This window comes from Anopheles marshallii, chromosome 2 (genome assembly GCF_943734725.1).
Source record: "Anopheles marshallii chromosome 2, idAnoMarsDA_429_01, whole genome shotgun sequence".
In the NCBI taxonomy this organism is placed as follows: Eukaryota; Metazoa; Arthropoda; class Insecta; order Diptera; family Culicidae; genus Anopheles; species Anopheles marshallii.
Genome location: NC_071326.1, coordinates 88,869,859 through 88,892,061, shown reverse-complemented (window position 1 = coordinate 88,892,061; position 22,203 = coordinate 88,869,859). Strand labels below are relative to the sequence as shown.

Sequence of the window (22,203 nt, the reverse complement as noted above, 5' to 3'; positions counted from 1 at the left end):
ATCGTGAAACGTTTCGTGGAAATGTCAGAGATCTAGATGGTGGATCGGATCTGTCGATATGCTCGACAGAAATTGCCTTTTAAACTTCTTAAATCCTGGGTCCTGGACTCATTCCTTTATCGGCACAACAATCTCAAGAGATCTAACCCTGTAATTTCTGGCTTACGTTGACGTTATTTATTCGTAATTCGGCATAGGGGAGATTGGTCCGGATGGGATTTTGAACCAGTCCTGCTGTGTTCAAACCGCAAACCGCAAATTCTTTAACAAAATAGGATAATCGCGTAAAGGGGGTACGTTAAGTGGAGAGCTAAGTTAAGGGAAGACGCTAAGCGTAAAGATAGTAGGGGTCCCCACTAGTAATAGTGGATGTCCGTACTATTGATCGACTTCTCACTTGAACGATGTACGAATTTTTTATCGATGAAACCCTTGTAAGCGGGGCCACCAAGTAGGCCATCTCTACCAACACAGGAATCAACAGGAAACCCCCGCATTGTAACATCTCTCCGCCTCTGAAGACGTGCACTCATGGCGTTCGTTAGAGCGCCTGGTTGTATGCAATATAGTAAAAATACTATCTTATAGACGTTGGGAGTTTAATAATAAATGTTGGGAAAGCTAGTAATATGCTTATAACATCTATCTATAAACGGGAATCCAAAGAATTCAATCGCCTCGCCTACTGGGATACGAATCTGAGGGCTCAAATGTCAAAACAACATGCGAATTACTCGATAACAATTTTCATTTCGTTACTTGTGAAAGAAGTTACCCTCAACAGACGCTTTTGAAATCGAATTTCCACAGCTATGTTATCTTTCTTATACACTTACTTTCTCATCCTAAAACATATTCCAATTCTTCAACCACAACGAAGGATATGGTTCGTGCGGTACGGTACAGCACCGAAGGGCCAGGAACATTCTCTCCCAACAACATCTGCGACCAGCTTGAAACGAGTTGGGGTTTTCCCTGCCAGCTCCTCGCAGGTTGGATGATTCGATGGGGAGGAAGGTTTTCCCAGCAATTTCACACACTAACACACACACACACGGCACCGACACACTCGGAAACCACTTGTCACACGTTGTCACGGAAGGAAAATTGCACTTTCTGTTTGGCCAGCGCTCGTCACTTTCGCTTCACTATTGCCCCACAAACCTTGCCCCAAAAAAAAACGGAAAGAATCGGACCCCTTTAACTCCCTTGCACACACTACCCACAAACTGCCCTTCCTTTCAGCTGGCGACCGACTGTCTGACTCTCGGTTGTGTTTGTCTTTTCGGCCACTTTCGGATAAGGTTTTTCGCTGTCGATCACCATCGATTACACACAGCGCACAACGCTTGGCTCCCCCTCCCTTGCACAGGTTACTTTGATTAGAATGTTTGCGACTTGCTCTTCACGTTTCAAGCAGCGGCCAGCAACAGCAGCTATTGTTCTGTGGTTGCTTTGCGATTAACCCACGATGAACAGTCCCGTTCGCACAATCTTTGCACCAGTAACGCGCTTTAGAACCCGTCGTATTTCCCCCAGAGAATGGATTTCTTCGGACAAAACCAAATTGCGTGTTTGGTTTTCGGTGTCCCAGCGAGAAACTATCACTGTTTTGGAACCGTTCTGTGCACGCTCTCTCTCTCTTTCTCACTCTCTGTGTATGTTTCTCTCTGCACTCTGCATGTATTCACGCATCACACGAGCATGTGTGCGAATGAAAAAGATGCAAACGAGAGCGAAATCACACGTACACAATCATCGATTACCTTCCCGAACACCAAACGCACTGCTGTACGTGCGATGCGAAAAATCACACTGCGTACACGTAATGTAATGGTGTGCGTGTCACATTCAATACAGTACCATCGCTGGATGCTTCGCACAAACATAAACAAATGAATAATCGCGAATGGTTCACCACTTTGTTCCAGACCGTGTGTTAGCAAAACAACATTTGTCCCCTGTTTTACCGATAACATTTCATCTTTCCGATAAAAATTCGATTAGATCAAACGTTTAATAACGCGCGCGTATGAGATAGTGAAGGCGGTAAGGTAATCGGTAGGAATGTGAGAACGAGAGCACATAGGTATTGTTATTGTTGTTGTCTCACTTGAAAGCGTGTTTTTTTCTTCTTTTTCTCCGCAGTCACTTTTGTTGGCAGTGTACTTTACAGTGTGGTGCGCGTGTTTTGAGCATTTGACAATATGTCTACAAGACTTCCTATAAATACTGAAAAAATTGATAAAGATGTTCGAGTATCGAACATTTGTACAATATTTCATATATATTATACTTAATACTTCAACTCTTTTGATGCTACAATGGTCACAGTCATATCACTTTCAGGCTGATGAATAAAAGAGAGGGCATTTTCGTGATTTGGATGTAGAGGAAAGAAATTGCAACGATCTAAATTCATCGATCATGCACTATCGATCACTCCTTTATGTTTAAACCAGAACCTGGAAACCAATGCTAGACAGTCTCTAGCCATGATCAGTCCTACAAATTACCTGTCCTGGATGTTTTCCAGGTATCGGAGACGATGAAGCCGAAAATCCATCGAAAATCTACATCAAACAAAACTGTAGACGAAACAAACTTAAGCAAGAGAAAAGTTAGATATTTATAGTTAAAATATTTCATTTATTTATCCACCGTGTGTGAGTGTGTCGTTTATTTTTCACATGAATTAGTTTATACAACATCGTACCGAACTTTCCATTGCATCATTTTGTCCTTCGTAGTAAAATGATCCTTGTCGACTTTGTATTTCTTCAACTGCATTGTAAACTCTTTTCCCTCTACTTATCTCACGCATGTGTAAATTTTCCTGCATAACGATGATTAATGACCTCGATTTCAACGAAAAAAGCTCATACCAACACTGCCGTTAAAGAAAAACAAAGCGTAAACATCACAACTACTGCTTTTCATTTAGGAGTGCCTTTATTGTGTGTGGTTATGTGCTTATTCGCTGTCAAAAAATTACATACCGCGCTCCACACTCAACGCTTCCACCGGCTATCTTGCTTCACGATCGGGACACACGTGCAGTAGTACTGGGGGGTGCTATCCCTTCGACCTCATTATTCAACATTACTATTGGTTGCACACCGCTTTAACCGCTTTAATTTGACCAGTTATGCTTTACCATCTATTACTTAAACACACACGTCCGTTGCGTTCCCTCTTACGGTGCTAATATGTGCCTCTTAATCCTAAACGGCTTTAGAAGCCCATCGATTTACAACTTTATGCAGTTTTAGTACACGGTCGTTCTTATTATCATTTCATATACAATTACACACACTCCCGCCGGTTGCCTTTGTTTGTTTGTTTGTTGGTTGCATTCCCATATCTCGTTATTTGTAACATTTACAATTGCCATAACCATTCGTATTGTTTGTGCCCATTTCGAAGCGTGCGCGCAATATAGAAATCTTAGTTCCTACACTAGGAGAGACAGTGTTAAAAGTTGTTGCAACAGCCCACTAAAAAAAACAAAAACAAACGAAATGAATGTTTTGGGGCGGGTCTTTTTTGTGACTAACGTTCTCTAACTAACTAAACTACGCAAAAAAGCTCATCTATAATATAAAATATGTGAATTCCTTTTAACTAAACTAACGAAAAGTAGTACCAATTCAAATAATCTACAATGCGAATTCTTTGTTTCGTGTTCCTCCTTTCCTGTAGACCGTTTGTTTACACTTTCAATGTGACAAGTTCTCGTTCTTAACGCTTTTGCTTCAAACTCAAATGCTAAATCATCAAAAGGTACGTATGGCTAATATTAATATTTAACTGCATATCAATATGTGTACGTCGTATTTCATTGGACAACTTCATATTCCTCACGAGGTAAAGTTGTTGTACAAAAACGTAATTGCAAAGTTAAAATAATAGTAATTCAGGATTCAAACGATTAGGAATTAACACACACACACACACTATAAAGTATCTGATTCCCGTTACCGTACACTGTCAGTAACGTATCGATGCATCTCTTCAATCCTGCTCTTGTACGTACAAGGTTAGTGATCCTCGTTTTAATCCTTTATTGTTTCCCGTTTAAAACAGTAACTGCCTTACTAAATAGGATCGGGAACGTAAACCGAAATCAAGCATTTTACTTACACCACATATACCCACGATACGATGCTGTTTTGCTCTACTAAACATTCCTCTTTTGCTATGGCCACGATCTAATACAGGATATGGTGATCTCCGGAGGTTTGTGGGGAGTGTGTGTTTTTTTTATATGATTTTTCATTAATAACACTCAATGCGTGTGAACATTGAATGCAGTAGCATGTGGCGTGGGAAGCTATCATCTATTTTTTTGCAAAATATTAACCTTCTCTCCTTGGTGCAGCAGACTGTAGAAGGCTTATTGAATTCGTTTTCTTATGTACAAACTTCAGCTTCAGTAGAAAAACTATGGCATGGTTTTTGAAATTTAATGCGCACACACATACACCACAATTGTTTACTAAATTACGCTCCACCCCATGGACACGAGCGTGTTTTCGGTTGCTTTTTTTGTTACTTTTAATCCATGCATTAACGTGCACCTTCGATTCTGGCTTTCTAAAACAAGTACACGGTCTCTTTTCAAGACTATGTGCCAAATTATACGTCTAATTACGCTGTTGATGATGTTAAGCAGTCGACACAGAAGATTACTTATTACCTTTCATTTAATTCTTTTTACAACTGTTTGCCTATTTTACATGTCTACCCCCAATAAACAGTAATTACCACCATTCGTCTTACGGATAAATCTTCACGATTTAATCTCTTCACTGTACAAATACGGACGTGTAATGTGTATATAGGATATCCTATATATGGCGCAAAAAAGTGAATAAATTGTTGATCAAGTATTATACAAATCAAAAACTGTTCAAACAACAGCCGAAGCCGTAAGCTATCGACCGATAGTGCAGCACGCTCATGATTTATCCAAGTTTAATCCGGTTTGATACAGAAATCTTCCTAAAATTCACGCTAATAAACAATAATTTCGCTTCCTGTTGAAGTCTGTTGAATCATTTTGCTTCCCTTTTCTCTGACATTCGTTATACATTGGTTAGGATTGCGATGACGCAGCAGTGCTTATGTATATGTAATATAACATACAATTCTTCGCAGATTATAGTTTTTTCGTTAGCACGATGCTTACTGACCGTATCAAACCGTTGTTTGGTGGGAATAGATTATTATTCGGAAAAATCGCAAACAAAATAAGAAAGGGAACGATAAGATAATAGGGGAAAAAATCAATAATAATGGTCGAAGTAAACGACATTGCTTAGTGGGGTTCAAATATTAATTGTTGAAAGAAAGATTAACATCCTTTTGGGCGGGTTTTCTTTTCTTGTTCTGTTCTGTTAAGCACTGGATCAATTTACAATTAGGAAAAAGTTTTAGTTATGCATAAAAGCTCAAAAGATAGCAATAAAAATAGAATATTTGTATAAATTCGACGTCTAAAGAACAAGAGCCTTTGCAGTGTAACCGAGGAGACACAACAGAGATGACACCATGGTGCTTACGTCCTGAGACAATGCAAGTTCGTCTGTACGATGCATCTCTCTTAAGGAGGATTGAAATTCATAAAATAATCTACAGCGAAAAAAAAACTATTTTCACATTACCTACATTAGTGCCGTATGCAAAGTTGCATACCTGTTCGATCGTGGATCGAGGATTTACTTTTCTTAGAATTTCTCATGCTTAACGATACCAGCCGTCGAAACGACAACGTCCTGGAGATGTTGATCTTGACCGGTTGTTCCACCGCTAACATCAGCTACAACACCACCCGCACCTGCCGTTGCTGCGCCAGACTGAAGGGTTACGACGGATGTGTGATGATGGTGCTGCTGCTGCTGCTGCTGATGATGATGATGTTGATGATGGTACGTATGATAGGTGGCGCTGGTGCTGGTCGAAACGAGACGCGTATCGGTAACGGTAGCAGCATAGTTATGATGATCACTTGGTGAAATCAAGCTTGCCGCCGCCTGACCAACCGATACCACCACCTCTTGCTGGCGCTGATGTTGTTGCGCTTGGTAGTGAAGATGGTGCTGCTGTTGATGCTGTTGTTGCTGGGATGAATGGTGGTGCTGTTGCTGATGCTGATGGTTAATGATGATGCTACTCTTATCGTCTTCATTTGTCTCCTCAATGACCCCCGGTACTACCACCGCTGCTGTGTGATGCTGCGCCACCATATAGTGACCCTCACCTGCCCGTCCTCTTGCTCCTGTTCCTCCACCGCTGCCTTCTACCGTTCCCTCCACCAGATGGTGATGATGGTGTTGATGAGATTTCCCCATCTCGCCACTGGCTGTCGACGACGGTACGGCGACGGGCGCAGCGGCACTGGAGGAAACGTTGGAAGAGGAATGGGGTGCGGCAACGACAACACCGGCATTAGCGGTAGCGACAGCAGCGGCACTAGTAGCAGGGCCACCACTGTGAAGCAAATTTCATCCCATCTCGTTCTTCAGTATGAATACCTTCTTCATTTCCTCCGTACCATCCGGTTTGGTTATACGGAGCATCGCCTCTTCTCACTCAACGTTTGACTGGCGTGACGTATCGTGGATGATCTCGTACTTGATTACTTGAGTTGTGTTACCCTCCAAGACCTGTACCTAGCCGAAATCGGAAGACAGGAGCAAGATGGAAACAATATTTGGATTAGTATCAACACATTCCTCCATTTTGTATCGATGAATACGATGATGACACACAGTCATGCACACAAAGGCAGGCACAATATTAAGGTAAAAATGTTGTAGAATGTCCAGGCAGATCCAGATCAAAGCACTTCCACAAGCAGAACTAGACAAACAACAATACTTGAATTGGTAATTTTATTGGCTCCAAAGGGCAATCAACGTTTCGAAAGTGATAGTGAGCTCATTTGTAATCTTCCTTGTCCAAGAAAAAATGGATAACATCCCAAAGCTACGAATTATGTGGAAGCCTGTACATTTCCCATACCGATTATGGGTCCATGCACTATCTACTATAGAGCTCGATATACGCATTTTCTCTATTTCTCTGTTTTTACATCCAAAAGTTCCACATCAACACACTCGTGTAGGGGAAGCATCAATGTAACTTTACATAAGATACCTGCACGGGCTGGTTCGCAATAACCAGATTGCGCATCGCATGCTGATTGTTCTGGTTCTGCTGTTGAGCTTGCTGTTGTTGCTGCTGAACTGCCACCGCCTGCTGTTGAGCTTGCTGCTGTTGCAGCTGATGCTGTTGCTGGGCCGCCGCAGCGGCCGCCTGTTGCTGTTGCTGTGCTGCGGCAGCAGCCGCCTGTTGCTGTTGTTGCTGTTGCTGTACCAACGATTCCTGGTTGGTTGCCTGAATCTGCAAAAGATTCGGGAGAGAATTCGGCAAATTAATAAAACAATTCTTTCCTAATACGTGTCTCGCGTGGGCAGAACTTACCACCACCAGTTGCTGTTGACCGGAGGATGCTTGTTGCTGCTGTTGCTGACCAGCCTGGCCACCTGTTCCAGCACCACCCGCTCCACCCGCTCCACCGCCCGTACGTTGGTTCTGTTCCAGATGCTGACGCTGATGCAGCATCAGATGGTTCTTTTGGAAGAAAGCCTTACCGCACTCGCAGACGTGCGTTCGAACGGTGCAACCACCGTTCGGGTGGCGACGATTGTGCAACAGCAGACCGTGCTTGGCCGCAAATCCTTTGCCACAATGGGTGCAGTAGTGTGATTTGGGTTTGGTCTGTGCCACGACAACTGTCTGTTGCTGTTGCTGGTGTTGTTGTTGCTGCTGCTGCTGCTGCTGTTGTTGCTGCTGCTGCTGCTGTTGCTGGTGCTGAATCTGTTGCTGTTGGGTCTGTTGTTGCTGCTGTACGACGGTTTGTGTTTGATGTTGCTGAACTACCTGCGCCTGTTGTAGCTGTTGCTGATGCTGCTGCTGTTGCTGTTGGGGAGGGCTTTGCGGTTGAAGCTGCTGCACAACCTGCCCCGAGGAAGTGATTATTTGTACTGGAAAGGAAGAGTTCTGTATTACGGGATTTGTCGCCATGATCGTGTCACCGTTCACCGCGTTGCCAACCATCGGGTATTCAACTTTCAATTCTTATCGCCACAATAGTAACAAACGTGTACGAAATGATGATAGCAGAGGCGATTTTAAAACAAAGGTTGCAAAAAATGCATTAATCCCAAAGGCGACGAAAGAATTTCAATTAACCAATCGCAATAAAGCATGAAATTTAATCAGAACAAAACGTAGATTGTTAAAAGCGTATTAAGATAGTTAATTGATGAAAATTCAAACAAAATGCACACCAAGCAAAAACAAAAATAATGATGAAAGGTAATTAAAAATAGTGAACAGGGGAAAAAACAACATTAGTAGTGGTAGTAGTAGTAGTAGTAGTTGTGGTGGTAGTGGTAGTAGTAGTGGTGGTGGTGGTAGAAGAACATGAAAAAGAGAAGAAAAAACATAAAAACAAAATAAAATATGTACAAGTGAAGAAACACCGAAGGAACAAAATATTAAACAACCATTGACACCTGCCCGGAATCATGAAGGTGAAAGTGTGTGTGTGTGTGTGTGTGTAAGTATTTTTTTCTTTCATTCATATGAGTTTTGTGTATTGTTATATGACTTAGTAAAAGTACGGTTACAAATGATTAATTCGCCATTTCTTCCTTTTTGTTGGAAACCATAACTGAGAAATTTGTTAGTATGAACGTATTTTAAAGGAATAGTTCATTCGCAAGGTAAATATCATGTTTGATAAAATATCCTAACAAAAGCTCAATCCACCCTTCGAACACGCTGTTGACCTACCTTGATTGACGGCCGGGAACAGATGACCCGGTATCGCTGCCGTTAGCGCACACAGATCGGTCATGAGACTCTTGTCACCGGTATGCAGACGGAGATGGAGTGCCAACGCTTCCCGACTATTGAACGCACTGCCACACTCACGGCAAGCGTACTGAGGCTTTGGCGATGTTTCAGGCGATCCTTGGCCGGTGGCAGCGATCGTCGTGATGATGTTTCCGTTTGCAACATCCTGCACCTGCTGCTGTTGGCCTTGATAGTGCTGGATCTGTTTCACATCGATGTGCTGCTGCTGATGCTGTTGCTGCTGCTGCTGTTGACTTTGTGCCTGGGCCTGTTGCTGTTGCGCGTTCGACGTGACAACGGAGTTGGTCGTAATGATGGTGGTGTTGGACGAGTTCGGATTAACACCACTGTGCGTGTGACGGTTGTGTGCATTCAGCTCCGATTTGGTGCGGAACCCTTCGCCGCATGCAATGCACGGGAATGGCTGATCGCCGGTATGGATTCTGAAAGGAAGAAATTTGGACATTAATTTATTTCTCCATTTGCGACCTGCACCGCTTCGCTAGTGTCTTCGAAGGCTAGGAAACCACCGTCTCACCTCATGTGTGCAGCAAGAGTACGCTTCTGTAAGAACTCTTTGCCGCAAAGCGTGCACGAATGTGGTACGCGTCCGTGTATCTTGCCATGATTTACCAGCTGGAACTTGCGCGGGAAGGTTGCACCACAGTCGCGACAATGGAACGGGTTAACCGAACCGTGGAATCTTGAGTGCATTACCAGATGTTCGTCCTGGGCAAAACTTTCACCACAGTCCGCACACACGTACGGACGTTCGCCGGCGTGGAACTTGCTGTGCGTCACCAGATGGCGCTTCAGCGGGAACGATCGACCACACTGGTCGCAGACGAAGGGTCGTTCGCGCGAGTGTACCCTTGAGTGTGTCAACAGGTGATGCTTCAGGGTAAAACTCTTCTTGCACTCCTGACACTGGTACGGACGTTCGGTCGAGTGCAACAAAAGATGTGTGTTGAGACAGTGCTTGTGGGCAAAGTCTTTGCCGCAGTGGACACACACGTGAGGACGCTCACCTACACAGCAGAATAGAAACGGTAGATTGAATAAACGGAACAAAGTGTGATGGAGTTAGCAAAGTCCACTCACCAGTGTGAACCCGTGCATGGGTCGTTAGATGGTGCTTCAGTAGGAAAGATTTGCCACACTGGTCGCAGGAGTACGGACGCTCCTTCGGGACCACATTCGGTGTCGGTGTAGTCGCTTCCTGCTGAACGTATTCATTCTATTCGACAAAGAAAGATCACCAATCAGACTCCATTACCCCTGCACTTGCTTGCACAGATACTCACGTAATCCATTTCGACTGCTTCCAGCTTAGGAGAAATGCTTAGTGTCGGTTCGATCTTCATCTGGTGGTTCGAGGTGGTGGCCTGTGAATCATCACCCTCCTCCAGCCCTTGAATCACCTTTTGCACTTGGACTGAAATCGCTGCAATATAGACACATGATTCAATTAGTTCATCAATGGATGAGTTCTTTGTCGCTCATGAAGAACGGTGCGACCGTTTTACTATTAATGAAAGATTACAATTCATTAATTTGCTCTGAACGTATGCCCTGAGCGCACAATGACTAACATTACAAGAACACAAAATAAAACCACGTACAGGTATGCTGGCCATCGTTGTTGTTGGTGATGGCGTGCTGATTGTTGGCAGCAACTGCGGCGGCCGCCCTCTTCATCAGTATATCGTTGCATTCCTCCGCCGTCAGCTGAATCGGTCCGATCGGGGACATGAATGCACCGGCACCACTCGTCGTGAGGATGGTCTTCGTCTTTGAGTCAATCTGCCCATTTGCTGCAGTGGTAGTATCGAATTGTTTTAATCAATTGCCAGTTTTTGAATTCGTTGATTTAACATTTAATTTCACAAATTCCGAATGTTCATACTACTGGGAATTGCCCTTCAGTGATTAATGGTTATTGGCAACTCTGCTGACGCTTAATGTAAATTATTGATGGAAACTACTACTGAATTGCAAAAACTTCACAGTAACGGATGTGAATGTTTGTGAATTTGACCACTTCAAGTATCAAAATATCATACAATACTAATGAAAAAACTACATTGCATGCACGCTTTAAAAAAAAGGATCAAATATGCTCACGTATAACTTCATGTTTCTTCGCATGGCCCGCAGAGACGGCTGATGCTGTACCGCTGGTAGCAATTATCCTGCAATCAGAGATCGAACAATTAAAAATTAACAAACCATCCGATTAGTTCGGTGCAACGGTGCAGCAAACTTACCGTTGTGTTCCTTGTGGCAGGGTGGATGAATCGTTTACGAGGATCATACGTCGGACGCTTTTACCGCCGGCGTGCGAGATCGCACCCTTGCCGTCCTTCAGCAAAATGCTAGCCCCGTCCGGTAGCTGCAAGTATGGCATCTATTTGTTTTAGTCCACATGCCAGGTCCACGTACACAGGTATAGGAAGGAACGAACGGGAGGGTCGATGATGATGGGAGAAGAAATCACGCGAAAGCATAAAACGTAAACGCATCCCACGCAATCCACAGACACATTATTGGCCAATACAACACAACAGTACGGTTTTGTTGGCGGTTGGTACACAGATATGTTTGGACCCGTGATGAGGATGTTTGTGGATTGAGCGTTTGAGCCGATATTTGTGTGTTTGTGTGTGTTTATCCACGTCGGGTTCCACCAGATTCCAAACACCGAATTATGTAGAAACGATTTTAATTAAATCCAATGCCCGATACAATAACGCAGCCGAACAGGACATAGCGGCGCAACAAGCAGTTCCAATTTTGCCAATGTTTTGATTACATTCCAGTTCCAGTGCCGGTGGAGTTTTCAGGATATTTTTCCATGCCATAAACACACAGTGTTGAAGGTGTCGCGATGCGATAAGCGTTGATTTTGTGTATTTTTTAAGTTGTTGCCGGGTGATGATGAACGATCGTTAGATGGAACATGTTGATGACGATGATGATCATGATGATGTTCGAAGAAATAGAGAAAAAGAGAAAGAAAAAACAAGCAAAACATTGCAATGAGTATCGAATGGCATATTTTTGGTGTATTTAATTTAGTTATACATCTATATCGCTGTTTTATATCTTTCTTTTGTTGTTTTGTTTTGTTTTTTTATCGTTCATTTTTTCTGTTTATGTAGGCATGGTTTTTTACCATTGCTCAACTAAACCAAAGCAGAAAGGCAAAAACATTGCAAGTCAAAAAGCAGCAAAATTTCATTACTCCAATTATGTTGCAAATTTTGAAAAAAAAAAGCAAAACTAAAATAAATATTAAAAAGAGATGAAAAAAAATGAATAAAATCGGTTCAACGATTGCTTACGGCATTTCGAATATTCAGCGTTAAAAATGGTTCGTCCGAAATGTGTTCACCATTAAGAAGGAATGTCAAAAACAGCTGATCAAGGAGCGGCACAAACACACTGCCGGACCACAGTTCTTGCGGAATATGTCCACACACTTCGTTCTATGTGGCCGTGCCCGCACACGACGCACATTCCCCTTGCGCATGTATACGTGTGTATTTATCGTCCCCGGGAAGGAAACATAACAATGTTAATGAAAAAGGCACGATTATGTTGCAGACTATGTCGCGTCGATATTGCGGTTGTGTGAGAGTATGGGCACACCCACACATTCTTGTAGATTTGCTTTCGACTACTACTTGCGGTTGGTAATTTTCCACCTTAACTTCCTACTAAACTGCTATGCTAATGCACGATCGTACCCCGATCGAACCACCATTATGATGACCCAATTCCATGATTGCTTTTTGTGCAAAATCAGCTGATCTCTTCTCAGCACGCGCGCATAAATAAGAAAGCACATGTTTACAAACAAACCCAGCCAACACAACACATGGAGCGGAATTTGGCGTGCGCTGCTGCTGTGTGGATAAGCTTGAAAAACGAGTTTTTCCTACACATTGCCCAGGGTGTCCCCCCGCCACACACAACACACAAACAAGCGTATACCCCCGCGTGTTTGTTGGCCATGCCACCAGCCCAAGCCAAACGCATACACACACGCCAGTGAAAGCAACGGGGCGGTACGCGTCTCGCCGTCAATGTTCGATGGTCTTATGCTACAGCAGGAGAGCCACACGGTGTTACACTGTACCGACAAATAACCAAGCCCCCTCACCAACATCACATTACACCACCAGCGTATCACCACCAACACCACCCTGGGAGCGATCGACGCTTGAACAATAATAGCATACACTACATAACATCTGCACGGGAGAGCAAAGGCGTGTGTAAGGGTGTACCGATTGTTGTATACAGGGCGATGTTTGAAAACTGCCTATAGCCATGTTCGCTGTGGGTGTATGTCAAAGGTCCGCTGCTGAATGGAAATCAGACAGAAGGAAACTCCAACACACACCTTCTCTTCCCTTATCCTTCCTCAGAAATAAATAAGGAATAATTGCGTTGATAATTTTTAGGTACGGCACACAACAATTCATTCAATCATTATGTATTACATTACAATATTCTAGACTTATTGAGACTTTATTTTAAAATGCTCATTTATTTAATATTTACGAATACTTTGAGGGTCCTTTTGTTACATGTTTTAAAGGGAGTGAAAAAATGTCTTTTCTATGAGCCATTTGCTAATCTTTTAGTACATTTGTATCTTTTTTTTAAGAAATTATTAGTAAAAAGGAATCAAATCGAGTTGGAATAGCCAGCAAACAGCCTAATGCAATTCATTATCAAAACATCATGATTCAATTTGGTCAACAACAAACCATCCTCCCTTGCCGCATTGGCAACAAACATGGGCAAGAGTAATGGGAAACGTTACAGGTAACGGAAAATTCGGAAAATTTGATGCGATCTGCCCATCGGCGAATCAATTCCCTTCAAATCAATCATAGTATCGAGTTTACCACACAACAGCCTGTTTCAAAAACAACTTCGGTGAGTTCGAGGAAAACAAAACAAAAACTGGATATAACGGTCAGCTTCATGCAAAAGGTAACGGAGTAAGGAATGAAGCCAAAACAAGCAAGCAGGATGATGATGATGATGATTCGAGAGTATCAGATTCTCGCGCTCCACAAACCAACCAGGACTCCACAGGACAATCGATCGTAATTATTCATCATTCATCCCTGCGGTTAGTGGCGTGACGTGTCTCGTCCTACCCCCTGGTCCTAACTTTGTTTATATAAACTCCTCAAAATCGTTCCCTCTCCTGAACGTCCATCCATCTCCAGGACAATAATCTGATCGGCTAGAAACAGACACCAATCAACAAAACTCAAGTTTGTTCCATGAATTTGGCCAGATCGAGATTTAAAGCGTATTTAAAAGGATAAACTTTTATTCAAAGAGATTTGTTACTGTAGTGTCTCACAGGCTTTTACAATTCAATTTTGACTGACTGCGGACATTTTTTGACAGATTTGGGAATTTTTAATTGCAAGCAAATGAAATCTGAATCGAGAGCATTTAATTTCAACAGCCCAGATTTTGACAGCTTGCAAGCCGCGCGTTTATAACCCCCGAGTTGACAGATTGTTTGAAATTATAAAATTGGACTGAATTCTTACTAAGACTACGGAACGAAGGGTAAATTGTCTACAGTTCGACTCTGTTATGATTTTCACACTCCAAAAAGAACTTCAAAACACATGTTAAAGTATGCAAACAATGTGAAAATGCTGACTAGTGGAGTATCGTTCCTCAAGCAAACTGCATTCCTGACCGGGTGAAGAGCTTCCAACACACTCACGCGCATCATAGTAGTCTACACGCACACTCGTCTCGGCTATGGCACCGTGGTGAAAGGACAACACAACCAACCGGTCCCCATGAACGAAAAACTCACCCTCGCTTCGCTTCATTTTCATTGAAACCACGGCTGATGGGGGAAATGCGGCGGAATTTTCCAACACATTTTCATTCAAGTCCGCAGGCCGCGGGCTTCTCTCTCGCCAAACAAAATGCTCCCTCACCTTGCGTACTTTCGCCCACTGGTCCACGCGGGCCTGACCGGGGAAAAGCGAGCAGTCTTGCTGCGGGTGTATTAACATCACATCACGTCGGAATCATGATGATAAACTCGTGCTACGAGCAAGGTGTGGTGGTGGTGATGGTAGTAACAGTGTTCAGCTTGTTTGTTTGGTGTATGTAGCAGCAAACCCCTGGCCGTAAAGCTGGAAAATGGTGGCGCTCAACCACACCAAAGGGGGGGAATCCGAATGGGAAATTGGCGGGAAAACAACCGATTGCGTACCATTGCATTGGGTGGATCTATTTTTCCAAACACATTTACGGACGTTCGTAAGAAAAGTCATTTAAACTAATGACATTTTCACACATTACTACCTCAATTTTCATATTTGATGCAACATTTTCGTGTTCAATGGCATTTAGGTGCTTCGACAAATTCAAAAAGACCTCGTTTTTGCAATCGACTGCTAAAAAAACATGCAAAATCGTATGTAATAAAATTCAAATATGTTAAAAAACCAACCCATATGGCGATGTTTTATGGTGTGTTGTGTGCAAACTCTTTCGCTCGCTCTTCAAAAAAAAAAGAAGCTCATTAGATAAGCAAAATGCCACCACTACGCCACCCTCGGTCCTGGCGAAAACACACTTGTCGCCCTCAAGCTGTGTATTCATATTTCGCGAAATAATAGCGCCCTGTACACACTGAACCAGCACCGTTTGGTGTTTGTCCGCTCGGTGTTAATAGTTTAGCAGGCTAATGGCTGGGGCATAAAACATGCGAACTTTGCATGGATGGCGTTAAAGCACGTACGGCATAAAGGTTTGTTGTTGCTGAATGAAGCTGCTCCCTCCCTCTCTCTCTCTGGCGAGCCATTTGTTGAGCATCCGGAACAAATTTCGCACAATCGGGTATGATAATTATTTAAAGAGATGAATGCATCCGCAAACTCCACTTATTAGACGTATATGGATGGGTGAGGCGAAGCAAAAAAAGGAGAAGGTTTGGGAAAAGAAAATAATAAACTAATATCCACAGGGTGATATATGAGCGTTTGGAGTATGAATGGTGCCGTTTCTACCTACAGTTGATTCAACCGCTCAAACGCAGCTACAATCGAACGTATTCAGCAGCAGATTGTACTGTGCCGCAAGGCTTATCTCAACAACATGCACAGCCAAACGCCTCACATGAGAAGGCTTATCCACCCTGCTTGTATATTATGGCAGTGTTTTAGCACCAGCCGATAAACAAGCTCATGTTTCGGGTTCAATTTGCATAGTTCTATTGTAGTATTATAATTTATTTTTAATTTTTATATTTAGAAAATATTCGTATGAGTCTAGGTGAAACCTTGAACCTTGTTGGAATTGCGTATTATGCATACTAAAATATAAATACAACCGGAAAAAATGTATTGAATTGTAGTTTTTTTTATGCTTTTGATAACCGTACAACTAATAATGCCCGACCTTTAGTGTGATTATGTAAAATATATCTTCCCATTGCCGTTTTGCTCGTAAAGGTGTAATAAAAAGCGATAATACAATAATTTCCTCTTGCAAGAAAACTTTTCTACGGGAGGAGGACTGCTGTTTCACTTCTCTAAGGCTAATGCTTGTGGTAACAAACATTTATTTGTGCTTCCAACAAAAAGAATGAATAAAATCTTTGGAGGGAGTGAGGTAAAGGTCGCCGTAAAGAATTAAATCGCGAATTAACTCACGTTTTAAATCATGGGACTGAGACTGAGACCACTGATTTGAAATTATTGAAATCTTCAAGAGTTTAGAGCATAAGAGTGAAATCTTGATTCTAACTCTTTAACTCGAATTTAAATCGTTTAAAAGAATTAAAGTCTCCCATCTCTAGAAGGAACCATAAAACAACTCAACAATGGCATTTTTTTAGCCATTGTTTACAAGCCAAATTCACAGTTAAGTCACGAAGCTTCACAAAAAAATAACTTGGTTAACAAAAAAAAAACCCCAGTTCCTATGGAATGCTCGTTTGGGTCGTTAGGAGGCATAAGTAAGTCAGTGTAAGAAATGATACGATATAAGATCTTCTTAACGAGATATATTTTGCTTACATACAGTGTAATACTTAAAAATAAGTATTCGTAACAGCTTCCTAGTGCGAACAACTACCTATTGCATGTCGCAACGGGCAATAAATAAACCACAATCACACGCCATCGGTTTGCAGTTGGAATATTAAACAGAGCCCCCAGTGTAATGGAGACGGAAGGTTGAAAAAGTTCAGGCTTGAAATGATGCCAACCGCGTTCATTGCGACCGTGTTTTCCCGCTGTCTGCCCGTGACGTAACCTTCACTGTAACTATCAATTTTCTGTTCATTTCGAACCGCTCGACACCCGCGTTTAAGTGTGTCTTGAAATATTGGCTTGTTGCCTCCGTCTTTGGCCGGCGCGCCGCTACAGCATCCGCGTCAGAAGAGCGCCGATCATATTAATCTTGATCGCGGATCTGAAACCGTGCCCGAACACATAATGAAATCGATTGAGTAATCGTACCGAAACGGTGGCGTTTCTATCTCGGTTTCAGTGTCGATTGGAAAAACGGGCAATTTATAATTTCCACAGCATTACGTTACAGTTCCTCCGCAGTAAAACCTCGCCGAGCACATTTTCAGCCATGCTCATCATCAGTTTTTTTTTTCAAATACGTCCTTCATCTCTGGCAATGTTCTATCTCGCTCGCTGTGGTCATCAATTGGAGACGAATAGAGTTCAATTTATTGTGTTAATTTCTTCCGATTGGGCGTCTGAATGATGGCACAAATTCAGACAAGATGTTAAATGAACGATCCAACTCCTCTCGGAATCAATTACGCTAAATTGATGATGTCAAATATTGGAAGTAGTATTTTAGTTTAATTGACAAAAATATGTATCCAAAAAAAAAACGTTGATCTTAATGCTATCTTAAATATCTTAAATATATCTAGAAAAGCATAACATATTAATTGACGTCATTCGACACAAAAAACACACAGCAAATCCCCATAATCATGTTTCATTTGCATTTTTGAAGAACGCTTGAAGGATAACGCTCACTTTTTTACGAGTTTCATTGTTTCATTCAAAGGAATTCGTTAGTGAAAAAATCCCCACATCCAAACAATGTTGAAAGAAGAAACCCTCCCGCCCCCAACAACCCCCTCCCTCCAAAGACACGTTTCCAATGCCAAGTTCAAGTTCAAACCGTCTTTTGCACTTGTCACGCTGTGTTTGTTTATTTGTTTTGTTTTTGGTCTGTAGCAAAGTGTGTTGTTAGCGCCACCGGCAGCAGCATAAAGCATTTGCACACACACACACGTGCACATAAACATTTTATGCAATCACAAACACAGCAAATAATGTGAGCCGAGCGGATAGAAACTTCCTACTATCACATCAAAAACCTAGCAGGCTTTGCAATATTACCTCTACGCACCCATGTATAAAACTCGATCAAAAGCAAAACACCCATGCACCGCATACTTTGATGTCCGGAGTACACACATAAACACACACACACACGTACGGATTGGTGTGCGATTGAAGCACGTGTTTCCGTGTGTGTCCTGTGTACATACATGCAGGGTGGCTAGACACACCAGCAAACACCATGCGATTAACATTGGAAAAGTGTGCTTAATTATGCTGTTTATGTGTTAAATTTTATACATATTTTTTAACAATTAATATAAATTGTCATCTATCAACAAACCAACCAACATCTTCAGCTGTCAAATAAGACGCACAATGGATTTGTTAGTAAACAAAGCACCCTATACACACCCCATACATGCTCTGTGTATTACAAGTGCTGACTACTCTCTCAATGGGCTTACAGCAAAATCCTGCTGAAACTCACACACACACACACGCGGTGAACCACACAAGCATAAGAATGGTAACGCCGGTGTGTGCATGCTTACGCACGGAACACACTTCTACCTACTTCTACACAATACTCTGGGGGCGCTGTGTTGTGTTGTGTCCTGTGTGTGCACAAACGCACACGCGTATTTTCACCATACCCCCCCTCTCACTCTCTAACAAACCGAACGTCTTCATCTTACTCTCCAACACACACACACACACGCACATTTCTTTACTTCGCGCAACACCCCTTGATGTGGTGCAGCTCATTCCAAAGCATACTATGCTGCACACCATCAACATGAATGTTTGAATGGGTTTGCTGTACATGGGCTTTTGCGAGTGTGTGGCTGGGCGAAGACGTTGGGTGGTTTTATTCTCAAGCGACAACCAGTCGAGTGTAAAGGCAAACTTGGCGGCGTAATGTTTCTCCAGCAAAAGAAAATTGGGTCTTTTCTTATTGAATTTACCCAAGGCGTACCCATAACACTCAGCGTGCTCTGGGGTTCGGGTGTGTTTCTGTGGTGTTTAAACTAACTACTGAAGGTGTTGACAATGTTAAAAATACGTATAAAACACCGTACAACTTAACCAAAACAAACCTTACCATCAGTGCAGGGCACGCACACACACACCTAAGGAACTATTGGGAAACTGCTAAAGGTCGATTCTTTTCCACGTACACATCCACCACCGACATACACGGTTTTACCGCCACCGGCCGAGAACTTGACCTAAAAGTGGCGTCATTTGTGTTGGTACAGGAGCGTAAATAGCGTCCGAGGTTTGGGAGGGAAGGTTAACACTCTTGGAATTCATACTGTTCGGCCGGTACGCAGCCGGATGAATAAATAAAATGCAACGAAATGCAACGATTGCAGGTAGGTGTCAAGTAAGTGCAACAGGTTAACTAAAGGCGTAAGTGACGTTTTTCGTTCGAATTTATTTTTTTTTATGGCGCTAAATGTACCGATAGCGCTCATAATGAACGATCCAAACCAAAGTTTAAAGATGATATATATCGAATATTGGGTTTAAATATATTTTAATGTTTTTTTCACATAGTTTAACTACAACCTCTTTATTGATTGTTTCGTTTTTTCCGATTCTCTAACCATTTTGAGTGAAAATAAAAATATCAAAACATTCTCATCCCACACGATGAAGGCATAAAATTGGCAGGATGAATATGTATGAACGATTTTTGCGTAAAGAGCGAGTCCCGTTTTGTTTTAAGCACACGCAAACACCACCTTTAGCATTATTCACATATCACACACGCATTCTTGGCCTAAAGCAGAAGGCATGAACGCGAATTCCCTTTCACAACAGCCCTTCACATCAAGCTGCTGGTGTTGGTGTTTCGTGAGTTGGAAACCGGGAAGGAGAAGCGATTTATGTTGATGTATGGAAATCAAAATCTTTCAAATATGTTAACCTATCTGCCCAATCCCATCTCAGCGGCATGTGGCCCTAGCTTAGATAAAGAGTTCAATCAAGCCGATAGATGGCGTGACGAACAGAAAGTTTCGATTAGTGCAATAGAAATCGTAACGCTCTTTTGGTAAAGAAAACTAATAAAGGTTTCGTTGTCTGTAAGTTATTTCTTTCTTCTTTATTGGTCATTACTCATTGAAATCATACTCTAAGCCAGTTTTTTTTTTGTATGCGTTTTGACGTTTCCAAGCTTATTCCCTTACAACTAACCATACAAATGACAAGAAAAGTTAAGCCTAGGAATTTGTTTTAACGAAAACAACTGAAAAAGGATTATTTTAACAATCAGACTTATATATTAAGTTTAGGTACGGATGGGAATTTGGACCGGTCCTGTCGTGTGAAAATCGGCTACCGCTACCAATACACCACGCTGGGCGGTGGAAGCTTACTGCACAGACGTTCAATATGAAAAATACAACAAACAAAACAAAAAAGGTCTCGAAACGAAGGAAATAATTTAATTCTTGTCGCTTCATTTTCTTTCCTCCGCTTCAAACCCTTTGCCAACACATGGGAAGTAGCAGCAGCATCAAATGCAATTCCAAATGCATCATTGAAAAGGCAAAAGGAACAAAACACGAACCAAAGCGAGTGGTTTTTTTTTTTGCTTTCCTACCACAAAACGGGAGAACAAAGTTTGCACAAGGGACAGCAGAAGCGAACAGCAAGAAGCCGGCTTTATGCTTTGACTGTGCAACATAGCCAAAAAAAAGCATCGAAAAACAGTAGACTTGAAACCTCCGTTTAGGGCACGAGAGTGACTGTGCATGTAAAGGTTGGTTCTCCTCCTTCGTGCAATTCTTTTTGGGAAACATTTACTCCACAGACACGCAAACGCTTCACGCAGCCAGGCAAAACACGATAATGCGGTTAGCCTGTTCTGTGCGGCAAAATTCCCTTTATGCAGGGCGAATTTTTGATTTGTTTTCTAACCATCTTTTTACCACACTAGCACCGAGAACCGGGGGACTTTTCATTTCAAAGAGAATACTTTAAAACAAGCAGATTTTTGGCTGCCTTTTTTATGGAGATGTGTGAACGCTTTAGACAATATGCCATTACGACACAACAAGTTGTTGGGTCATGATTGCCCCCTCTAGGGTCGCTTTTGTTAAGGGAGTGTTAAGGATGTTATAAACACCCTCTCAAATCTTTTGAGGGAAGTAAATCATTAAGAAATTAAATATTAAATATTAAATTCAGTTATTTCCTTCTTAATTTTCTTTCACAAAACCACCATCATGGAGACAGTCTCCAAACACTGTCTGTCTGTGCCCTATAAGACAATTAACATTGCGAAATTATGCTGACAACAACAAAGTAATATTACCAAACACGTGATAGGCACGTTGGCAAGAACGTTCGCGGGACACGACAGAGACGTGGAGGGCGTTGTGGACAAACAGCTGAAGGAATTTCCCACTGCAAACAAGCAACACATCCCGGGCACACGGTAGGTGCAGACACTGATACTGATGAGTACCAGTGGTGAATGTTGTTCCACCATCCATACGGTTCTCGAGATCCGGACGGGAATGTTATGCTAATGGAAACCCCATTAGCATAAGGCGCCGTGCCGCTACGCTGTCGCTAACTGTCCCGGTCTGCTGACGGGCGTTGTCGTCAGCAAGGAGGTAAACAGGAACGGATGTTTTTTTTTAGTTATAAAGAACGACTGGACCGTATTGCTGGGAATCTTTTGGAGCCTTAACCATACTTCACATGACATTTTCTTCTCCAAACAGTGAAAGGGCTCCTTATCTCCGGAGTGTAATCGGTCGAGTAAAGGTTTAGCCTAGTTCTTCGGATAGCTTTATTCTTTAAGCCTTTGCAATTGTATCACAAACATAGCAATTGAAGTACCAAAGGTAAAAGAAGTCATCAAAAACTTACTGTC

The 22,203-nt window shown here is 42.3% G+C and overlaps 1 protein-coding gene across 1 annotated transcript in view; it reads right to left on the bottom strand.

Annotated features, from left to right (window-relative positions):
* LOC128718782 (zinc finger protein 665) overlaps window positions 1-22,203 on the bottom strand; it is a 69,610-nt gene that overhangs the window by 40,668 nt on the left and 6,739 nt on the right. The window contains exons 2-16 of the mRNA XM_053812398.1: window positions 19,490-19,540; window positions 11,196-11,320; window positions 11,053-11,120; window positions 10,551-10,742; window positions 10,248-10,372; window positions 10,030-10,150; window positions 9,467-9,956; window positions 9,140-9,371; window positions 8,869-9,100; window positions 8,023-8,108; window positions 7,593-7,938; window positions 7,465-7,517; window positions 7,162-7,407; window positions 6,595-6,674; window positions 6,263-6,492 (exon numbers count right to left, since the gene is read on the bottom strand). Coding sequence (XP_053668373.1) covers window positions 6,263-6,492; window positions 6,595-6,674; window positions 7,162-7,407; window positions 7,465-7,517; window positions 7,593-7,938; window positions 8,023-8,108; window positions 8,869-9,100; window positions 9,140-9,371; window positions 9,467-9,956; window positions 10,030-10,150; window positions 10,248-10,372; window positions 10,551-10,742; window positions 11,053-11,120; window positions 11,196-11,320; window positions 19,490-19,540 — 2,677 coding nt within the window. The remainder of the gene's footprint in view (window positions 1-6,262; window positions 6,493-6,594; window positions 6,675-7,161; window positions 7,408-7,464; window positions 7,518-7,592; window positions 7,939-8,022; window positions 8,109-8,868; window positions 9,101-9,139; window positions 9,372-9,466; window positions 9,957-10,029; window positions 10,151-10,247; window positions 10,373-10,550; window positions 10,743-11,052; window positions 11,121-11,195; window positions 11,321-19,489; window positions 19,541-22,203) is intronic.